Source organism: Zeus faber, assembly GCF_960531495.2.
Source record: "Zeus faber genome assembly, chromosome: 8".
Classification (NCBI taxonomy): Eukaryota; Metazoa; Chordata; class Actinopteri; order Zeiformes; family Zeidae; genus Zeus; species Zeus faber.
This window is the reverse complement of record NC_137195.1, coordinates 23952426-23963104: the sequence shown is the minus strand read 5'-3', so window position 1 is coordinate 23963104 and position 10679 is coordinate 23952426. Positions and strand designations below refer to the sequence as shown.

Here is a 10679-nt window from a genome sequence, read left to right as displayed (position 1 = left end):
TGAAAATGCCAGCGCAAATGACAACTGCAGCATAGACCCCGTCACCAAAGTAGAGGTCGTGCAAGCTCTGACCAAACTGAGAAAGGACAGAGCCTCTGGTATCTGCAACATCACAGCTGAAATGATGAAATTGGGTGGTGACAACACCATTGACTGGCTCACCGAAATCATCAATCATGTCTGGATAACTGAGCACCCCCCGGAAGACTGGACCAGGGGTATCATCCTCCCCTTCTGGAAACATAAGGGTGATACAATGGTCTGCAGCAACCACAGAGGTATCACACTCCTGTCTATCCCAGGCAAGATCTTCACTCGCATACTTCTCACCCGGGCCCTTTCGGCCATTAGAAGCGAAAGACGCCCCCAACAGGCGGGCTTCATGCCAAACCGCTCCACAACTGACCAGATCTCTGCCCTCCGCCTCATCATTGAGAAGGTACACGAGTTCCGCCACAACAGACATCTCTACATTGCCTATCTTGATCTTAAGGCAGCTTTTGACACCGTGGACCACTCCTCCCTCTGGAAGATCCTCACCATCCTTGGAGCTCCAAGAAAGATTACCTCTCTCTTCCAACAGCTCTACAGCGATGCCGAAAGCTGTGTGCGTGTCGATGGCACAAACTCTACCCGGTTCCCAATCAACAGCGGACTGAGGCAGGGATGCGTAGCTGCACCAGACCTTTTTAACTGCATCATCAACCACCTGATGGAAAGGATAGGTGCACGTTACACCCAAGGCAGTTACACCCTCACAGATCTGGAATACGCGGACGACACCACACTATTCTGCTCCACTCTTGCCCAGTTAAAAGAATCCTTGGAAATCTACCAAGAGGAAGCCAACAAACTGGTCTGAAGGTAAGCTGGCCCAAAACAAAATTAATGCACATTGGAGATGCCGCCCCCCCTCCGCTGCATATCAGTGGAGAGGAAGTTGAGTTTGTGACCTCCTTCACCTACCTCGGGTCCATCATCATCAACGATGGCAACATTTCACCAGAAATAAACCGGAGACATGCCCTGGCAGCCAGTGCCATGGAAACACCCAACAGCCCCCTGCGTCCCACCTGGCAGCACAGCATCGGATGCGCTGGTATGGCCATGTCAAAAGGCTCCCCTCAGAACAGCCTACTCACGCAATCCTCCACTTCCAACCTAAAGCTGCCGACTGGAAACGCTCCCGCGGTGCCCCCCGCACCCGATGGATTGATGCCGTCACTAGGGACCTACACTAAATGGACCTGTCACTTGTTGAAGCCGAGTCCCTAGCACTGGACCGACCCAAAAGGAGAAGATTGGTGAAACTGATTGGCTCTACACATGGCGTCGCCCCCGTCGCCGAGCAGGGCGGTGTTGTGTTGCGGGCCCACTTTCATTTATTCACGCCGTGGAGTGCGATCGGGGGCGCACTCGAAGGAACGTGCCGTGCAGGTTTGGAGCGGCCTCCACGTTTCAGAAACTTCGACATGGATAAATAATAATATAATATAATAATCATAACAACAAAAATAAAAATAAATTATTATTATATACTACTACTACTACTACTACTAATAATAATAATAATAATAACAATAATAATAATAAAAAAAATAAAAAATAATAATAATAATAACTTTTTCTGCTGACCTCCTGGGCCTACGGGAACCACGGACCCCCATTTGGGAACCCTGCAATAGGCCACAAGCTGCCAGAATCCACTCACCTTCGCCTTCCCACACACTGAGCCATCAGTGGAGTAGTTACCTCCATCTACTGGAGAGAACTTTTACAGCCTCCACCCCCCTCTCACCAAAGCAGGGTGGGGCGTGATTCATTTTAAATCACATGTCTTAATGCATCAGGCCACACAAAGAATCCTGTATTCAAGGAAACAGTCATCGCTTTTCTCATCATATTCAGCTCCAGACTTGCTGGATTTGACAACAAATAGTCAATTGCAATTATGCCGCTTGACCATGTTGTTTTGAGAATAGTATGGGAGAATTATGACAGAAAATATATTTTTAAATACCTTGCTGTGAGTGTCTCTATCCACATGTACGGGTTTAGGGAGGGAGACGTGGTCGTTCTGGCAGTGGAGCGCCGACATGGCGAGGATTGAATTAATAATGAAAACACAAAGGCTTGCTGGCAAAACAGGAAGATCAAATGGAGGGCATAATTGGAGTCTGTTTGGCGTCATGCACCACACACTACCCCCGAAAGACAAAACAACATGTATGAAAACTCTCCCAGCCGGGTCCGACCCATCGGCCTCTTTAGTGCAGACGGGTCGGTAAAGCTGCGCCGTCACGGAGCCAAGCCAGCCCCGCCCCTTGCAGGCGTGGCTCAACCACGCCATCTCGTCTGCCACAGTTGCCTTATCTTTGAAAGCCAGAAATCATGGGATTTAAAATGGCTGGCTTGATTACCATGAACATGTATTAAATATTAGGGCCGCTTCATCCCAGTCTCACTTTTTCAAGAACATTGTTACCGTAATGCATTAAAGATAATTAGCAATAAACAATACCAAAGAGGGGGGGTGATTCCAAGAATAACCATTTTGGCTTAATGAGGTGTAGGGATTACAGCAAAATTTTACTTTCATATGCAAATTCTTCATCAGATGAAATGTGCATTCTTTGTTGTGGTCATGGCCTTCAAAGAAAGACTGCAATATTACTAATGCGGATGGAAGCAAGGTTGTTAATGAATTGTTTTTGTTAATGCCTTCATTCACTGGCTAGGTCGGACCACAACACACGGTTGTTTTACTGCAACTGTACCAAATGGCATCCTGACAATTACACCCTTCTACTGTTCTTGGAGACGCCACCCAGCCAGTGAAGAGGGTTTTGTCCATTTGTCATTTCCAATTCAAGAGATAAATGCCTTGATCTCATTGATCCCGACCCCACACAGTCAGAAATCTCTCTTCCTTCTGCCCTTTTGATCTTCTTTATCCCCCTTGTTCAGTCTTTCCTGCTTCCCCCAAAACCCAGGAAGCATGCTGAACTTATGGGGTAAAAATAATAAAGATGAAAAACAAGGATTTTAAGAAATTGGGAGGTGAGATGAGGATCAAAGACAATTCTATTCATAGTTTGAAGCCTTTATTGTTCAAAAACCAAATCTCCACAGTGAAGCTAATATGTGGAAGCGACAGGTAAAGCACAAAGAAACCAGCGGCATAAAGTCCAAAAACAGTTCTGTTCACATCAAACAAAACATTTAAAAATAAGCTTTTACGATGGAAAAAAGAGAAAATCACAGAAAGGGAGAAATGGGAAAGATAGAATGATGTCAGTGTTATCTTTACAAAACGTACCTTTGAAAATATCGAGCAGTTTTCACAGACACAAAAACTGTTGAAAAATGTTGTTTAAAGAGTACCTCACACAGTATGTTTTAAATGTTTGTAATTTCATTAACTCATTTTAGTGGCTGTAAGTCGCTCTGGATAAAAGCATCTGATAAAGGTATATAAAACTGTAAACTGTTTTAGCCACTGAGGTGTCTTGGAATGTGTGGCGTCCCAAGACAGTACCCATTGTATAAGATAATGATTAACAGACGGTGCCAGGGGTCACAAGAGAGAGAGAGAGAGACCATTGTCAGGGGTCCCAGTGATATGGGAGGTGAAATGTGAAGGGTGACCTATGTAGGGGAATCAGATGGTCAACATTGTCTCTGGTCAAGCATAACAGCACCTGCCCGAGTTTCATTCGACAGAGAATCCATCCGGCTCGGTTCTCTCCTGGACGTCCATGGCAAGTCTGGTCTAATGCTGTTCTTTTGTAATGAATCTATTATTTCACTCAAGTCAGCGTCAGCGGTCACTCCTTCTTCATCAACACATCAAATTCATCAAGAAGCTACAAAGTGACATCACAAACAGGATCTGTTGGGCCTCACCTGCTGATGCTGCCTGCTCCAGCGAATTTCCACTTTAAAACCTTAGGGTGAGTGCTATCTCAAAAATTGAGCTGTGTGTGGTTCTTGGAGCGGTAGTGTTTTGTGCAGACAGGCTGCACTGACAAGAGCAGATTGTGCGGAGATAGAGATGATGTGTTGATGTGTGAAGTGAGTTTCTAAATTTGGGTTTATTAAGTTGTAAAAAACGTAAATAAGGGGAATAAGAGAATAATAAACAAAGAGAAAGAGAATTAAGTTGTGAAGTAAAGAGTTACAAGTTAAAGGCTTAAAAGATGAAAAATAAAGTTTGAGAAAAAATGGGGAAAAGCAGGGCTGAACCAGCCTAGGAGAATGAGTGCACATTGAACATGCATGCTGAAAGAATCTGAATAAAAAGATAATTTCTTAAAAGTTTGGCCAAAGCGAAAATTTAAAAGTCTGGCCAAAGTGAAAATCTTGATGAAATTAGAAAAGTATAAATGAGTCGACGTTAAAAGTATAAAGTTAAGCGCTGTTGAAGTTATTGGAGAATCAGATGTGCTGCCGGGGAGACATGGCTTTTTCCATTAGGGGTGTGAGTGTGCCGCGGCTAAAGAGGTGTGAAGAAATTTGTGTATTGTTTGTGTATATGTATAAATGATATATAGAATATATGGGTTATTAAATAGGTATACATATGTGGTGAGCAGTTGAATAATAAAACATAAAGAGAAACATTTCTTGCCCCTTAAGTGATAAATATATATGAGCCTGTTTACGGACTTTGTAAAGCTGATGATAAGGATTATGAGCCTTTTTCTTTAAGGACGTTTGATAAATATATATGAGCCTTTTTCTTTCAAGGACGTTTTGTACATTTGATCAAGGATATGGGCTGACGCAGCATATACACGAACCCACCCACCGATATGGGAACACATTAGACCTACTGATAACAGCAGGGTTAGATATTGAGAACGTGCCGGTGCAACAAATGCCCATTTCCCGACCATTATTGCGTGTTCTATGAGACAAAACTTATTTCTCCAAAATAATTTCAGAAAATACAGGTAACCACAGAGTGCTTTTCTCCACTATCAATCGGCTGATAAATGCGCCCCCCCCATCTCCACCACAGCAGTCAGCCGGGAAGTGTGAGGAGTTTGCGCTCTTCTTTGAGGATAAAATAACCATGATCAGAGCGAGCATCACCCCTGACGTAAACTTAGACGAGATCAGTCAATCTCACAGAAAAGAAGTAACCATGAAGGATTTCGCCTGCATTACACTGTCAGACCTCTGCAAGACTGTTGACGAATGTAGCTCAGCCACCTCCTGCCTTGACCCTGTACCAACGGCATTCTTAAAGCGGGTATTTGATAGTGTCGCGAGTCACATCCTGATGATCATAAACATGTCACTTCAAACTGGCATCTTTCCAGACGCCTTCAAAACAGCTGTGGTGAAACCGCTACTAAAGAAGGCCAATCTAGATGTGAACGAATTGAAAAACTATAGGCCAATATCCAATCTTCCCTTCGTCAGTAAGGTACTCGAGAAGATAGTTTCAGTACAAATAAACTCTTTTCTCAAAGAACATAACATAATGGAAGAATTACAGTCAGGCTTTAGAACAAATCACAGCACACAAACTGCCCTCACTAAAATAGTTAGTGATCTCAGGCTGAACGCTGATGCAAACAAGGTCTCGATCCTTGTCCTGCTAGACCTGAGCGCAGCATTTGATACAACTGACCATGACATCCCAATCAATCGTTTTGAAAGGCTGGTTGGTCTCTCCGGCAACGTGCTCAATTGGTTCAGAACATTCATTATAGGGAGGAAGTTCTACGTTAAGCTGGGAGATCAAGTATCAGAGAAACATGACAGCAGCTTGGGAGTGGCGCAAGGAAGGTACCTTGGCCCTTTGCTTTTCTCACTATACATGCTGCCACTTGGGCACACCATTAGAGAGCACGATGTACGCTTCCATAGCTATGCCGATGACACACAGCTATACATCTCGGCAGAACCAAATGATGAGCAATAACTTCCTGAAGCTAAATGAAAACAAAACTGAAATCCTTCTGATTGCCCCCCCACCCAAAAAAAAGGGACATGCTACTTAAAAACCTGGGGAAACTGGCACCCTGGGTCAAACCTGAGGCTACAAGTTTGGGTGTCATTCTAGACTCTGACCAAAGCTTCAAGTCCCATATTAACAAGGTGAGGAAAGTTTCATTTTTTCACCTTAGAAATATACAAGAGCCAAAAGGATGCTGAAAAGCTGATTCACGCCTTTGTATCAAGCCGGCTTGACTACTGTAATGCACTTCTCACTGGCCTTCCCAAAGTAACTACTGAAAGGCTGCAGCTCATCTACTGCTGGCCTGTTAGAAGCACCGCGTTATACACAGAAGAGAATCGGGAGTGCAGCCTTCCAAACTTATGCCCCAAAGCTTTGGAATGCACTACCTATAGATATTAGGAAAGCCGGCTCGTTTGCCATCTTTAAAAGAAAACTAAAAACGCATGTATTCACTCTGGCGTACAACTAGAGCTCTCCTGCACTGCTGCGTCCACTGCACTGCTACTTCCTACCGGCCGTACCTACTGTTTTACTGCTGTACCTACTGTACCTAGTAGGCCTACCTAGACTTTTATTGTTTTATCAGCACTTTGTAACTCTACGGTTCTCTAGTTGTTTTTCCCTAACGTGTGTCATCACCTTGTGTCGCAGCTGTGGAGAGACAGGGCCAGTAGACATCGACTGCGGAAACTGTGCTTTGGCATGTTTTTAATCTTCTAATTCTTATTAATGTTTTTGATTTTGAATCTTCTAATTCTTATGATTAATGGCTTGATTTGAATCTTTTATTCCTTATTATTATCTGATTAATTGTGTTTGAGTTTCATTGTTGGTTAAATCTTTTACTCTGTAATGCGCTGTTGTACAGCACTTTGAGTTGCATTTATTGTTGGAAAGGTGCGACATAAATACATTTTTACTTACTTACTAACCATGAGCTGTCCTAGCATTAGCCGTATTAGCATGAGCCGTGTTAGAATTAGTCGCATTAGCATTAGCCGTCTTAGCAAAAGCCGCCTTAGCATTAGCCATATTAGCATAAGCCTTCTTAGTCTTAGCCGTCTTAGCATTAGCCGTATTAGCATTAGCCGTCTAAGCATGAGCCCTCTTAGAATTAGCCAACTAACTTTGAGCCCTCCTAGCATTAGCCGTATTAGCCTGAGCCGTATTAACATTAGCCGTCTTAGCATAAGCTGTCTTAGCATGAGCCACCTTAGCATGAGCCACCTTAGCATTAGCTGTCCTAGCATGAGCCGTTTTAGAATTAGCCGTTGTTAGAAATAATATGACGCCTCTGGTTGGAAACAGTTCTTTGTGACCAGTCGCTCACACATTGTTTCCAGTACGTTTCCTATTGCGTGCATGTTGCTCATGCTGTTTGCACGTACATAAGTCTTTGTGATCCATTTATCCTTTGAGGACCTGCTGAGGGGAGACTTTATATGTGATGACATCAAAGTAAAGAACACCTCACACAATATGTTGTAAATGTTTGTCATGTCACTCACTCATTGTAGTGGCTGCAAGTGGCTCTGGATAAAAGCATCTGAACAATGGAGATCAAAGTGTAAAGATACAAATGTGCTGTGGCTGGATGAGAGCTCATTGTTTTCACCTCAGAGCTGTGATCCTCAGTGACGCTTTATTGTAATAAACTAAACTTGGGTTAAACACTGGATAGATCTTCTTGGTGAATGTGCAGCCTGTGAAGGAGTAGATATGATCCTTTGCCTCCACATGGTAGAAGGAAACTAGCCCTTCCTTGTAGTCTACAAACACCCCAACTTTGGACACATTTTGTTTCCAGGATAGTTTAACCCCTGAAGAAGTTGTTTTATTTCCATATATAAACCAGTAGCCAGCTTCAGTGCTGAGAGATAAACCTTCCTTCCTGTTGACTGACTCTTTGAACACTCCTAAACACCAGTCCTTCCCTTCCACCTCAACCTCATAATAGAATCTCCCTGAAGTGAAACCTTCTCTTCCCAGAACAAAACTACAATAATCAAATCGTTTTGGATTATCAGGGAGCTGCTGATATTTGTCTCCAAGTGTCACTTGTTTGCCATCACCAGACACTATCAGCCGTGGATGTGCTGTATCAGGGTCCAGGGTCACATCCACTGTGTACAGCTGCTGCATCAGCCTCAGTCTGACATCTATCGCTAAGTTTTCCAGATCTTCCTGGACCAGAATTCTCTGCACCTCCTGAGCGATTGTCTTCTCCAACTGTGCTACGGCGAATCCAAGCCTCGGCCGATGGAGATGAGTGCGTACGGGTATATCAGACAAGTCCTTGGCATGTGGAGAGGAGAAGACGGATGGGAGGCGCTGGAGGAGCTGGAGGTGGTCCTCAGCGTGTGAGAGATGTTCCATCTCGCTGCTCCTCCGCTGGAGCTCTGTGATTTCCTGCTCCAGCTCTGTGATGCACTCTTCAGCCTGTTTCTCTGCTGCTTTTTGCTTCTCCTCGATGGCTGAGATCAGCTCAGCCTGCTTCGTCCGGACGGAGGCCATCAAAGCGGCGACGGCCTCCGCCCACTCCGCTATCTCTTTCTCTGCGACTGTCTTACCCTCCTCCACCGAGCGCTCGATCTCTTCCACCTTCCGTCGTCGTTCTTCTATCATCTCCTGATATTCCGGTATCCTCTTCCCCAGCTGGACCTTGCGGCGCTCGTACTCTTCCTCTACGGGCACCGTTTCGTGACCCTTGTGTTCAGTGCACATGACGCAAACACAGAGCTGCTCAGTCCTGCAGTAGAGATCTAAAAGCTTATCGTGTTTCTTACAGATCCTGTCCTCCAGGTTCTCTACAGGGTTGATCAGCTTGTGTCTCTTCAGGGCTGCCACCCTCTGATGGGGCTCCAGGTGAGTCTCACAAAAAGAGGCTGAACACACCAGGCAGGACTTCAGGGCCTTGAGCTTGGTGCCTGGACAGAAGTCACAGAGCACCGCCCCTTCCTCTTGGTTGTGGTGGTTGGAACCGGCAGCTTTAACATGAACAGCCATCTTGAAATGAGCAGCCACCACCTCAGATATTAAAGTATTGACACAGACATCGGGTCTTTTTTCAAATGACTTTTTACACATTGGGCAATTATACTCTTCACATTCGTCCCAATATTTGGTGACACAGGCCTTGCAGAAGTTGTGTCCACATGAAAGTGAAACAGGTTCGGCAAACACGTCCAGACAGATGGAACATATGAACTGTTCCGGGTCCAGGAGATCGGTGGCTGAGGCCATGGCTGGAGGAGAGGAGAGAGGAGAGAATGACACAGAGACATGGGGAGCAGATGACAACAAGAGCAAAGCTTATTTTTGTTTCCGTGGTTTAGAACCAGGAGCTCATTCACAAGGTCACCAACTTCAACCTTTCAAACATATATTTGGTGGTGAATTGTGTTGTCAGAACAGTCTTTTTTCAAAAAATACTCAAACTACATGATGACTGACATGAAATGCAACAGGATTTGACCATTTTACTAAAATGACTGCAAGAATAAAACACTTCCCCCTCCACCCTACTGCTTGTTTCTGTTGATGATCTCAATGAACGTCACAAGTTTATGCTCCACAAAGCTCCCAAAAACCCTCTGCTCAACACCTCACTTGACAATTAAACATTCTTCTTCTTCTTCTTCTTGTATCAAATATTTTCATTAAAAAAAACGACGACCGATCAGGAATCAGACATTTAAGACAGAACTGACCTGTATCCTTCGTGTGACTGTGGAAGAGAAACTGGATTCTTTTAAGTTTCATTTCCTTGAAAGTGAGAAGCACCACCTACATAGCTCCACCTTTTACTGACAGTCAGCCCACCCCAGCAGCCAAAAAACAAATAAGATTTATTTAATATATCAAAGTTGTTCTTATTATTACAATGTATTATTATTTCAATGTATTATTACGATTATTATTTAATTATAATTTCATTATAGTTATTAGACATTTGTATTTCTTATTATGATTATGCTTATTATTATTATTCTTATCATTATCATTTTATTATTATTGCAATACTTATATATTTACTTATAAAACTACTATTAGTAAACTGTTAAATAAAAAAGTATTAGAGAAATGAATGACAAATTCTTTAGCAAATAACACTGACATCATCATTGATCATAACTAGAGCTGTCAAACGATTAAAATCATTGACAGCGATGACAGGTGTGAGATTAATGACATGTTTTTGTTTGGCCAGGGCTACATTCATAGAGTAAAAGGACAAAGTCATATCAATTATCTTAACAATCCAGCAGGTGACAGTAAAGTGCAGTAAGTCTACAAAACAACATTTAGGGTCAGGCATATTCTTTGGCTCTTTAATGCTTTTTGGTTCTTCCCAAATACATTTAATATATGATCCCATTTCTTTTTCTCCAACTAAAAATTGGGCTTTGGATGTGATCAAATTTCCTTTAAATGTGACAAGAACAGATGGAAGTGGTACCATCTGCGGATGATGTTAAATTAAACCTCTTTCATCTTATTGGTTAATGAGTATTTTTCCGTTGGAGTCCAAACTCTCTTCCGGCAAGTATCTATCCCAGTGTTCCGGAATGCATGTCCATACGGGACGGACACAATGTCATCCTGGAACAAGGAACCAACTTTGCTGTTTTTACATAAAGGCTCAATAGATATTTGTATTTATCTTGATCTTTTAAAGACAAGGCTCTTTGCAGCCATTGACTTT

General features: G+C 43.3%; 1 protein-coding gene across 1 annotated transcript; it reads right to left on the bottom strand.

The window, feature by feature from the left end:
• Positions 1–7585: 7585 nt before the first annotated feature.
• Positions 7586–9217, bottom strand: LOC307233520 (E3 ubiquitin-protein ligase TRIM39-like; the record flags this gene model as incomplete). Its single annotated transcript, XM_080004858.1, has 1 exon — positions 7586–9217. The coding sequence occupies one exon, from the start codon at positions 9215–9217 to the stop codon at positions 7586–7588; it is 1632 nt and encodes a 543-aa protein (XP_079860984.1).
• Between the last annotated feature and the right edge of the window lie 1462 nt (positions 9218–10679).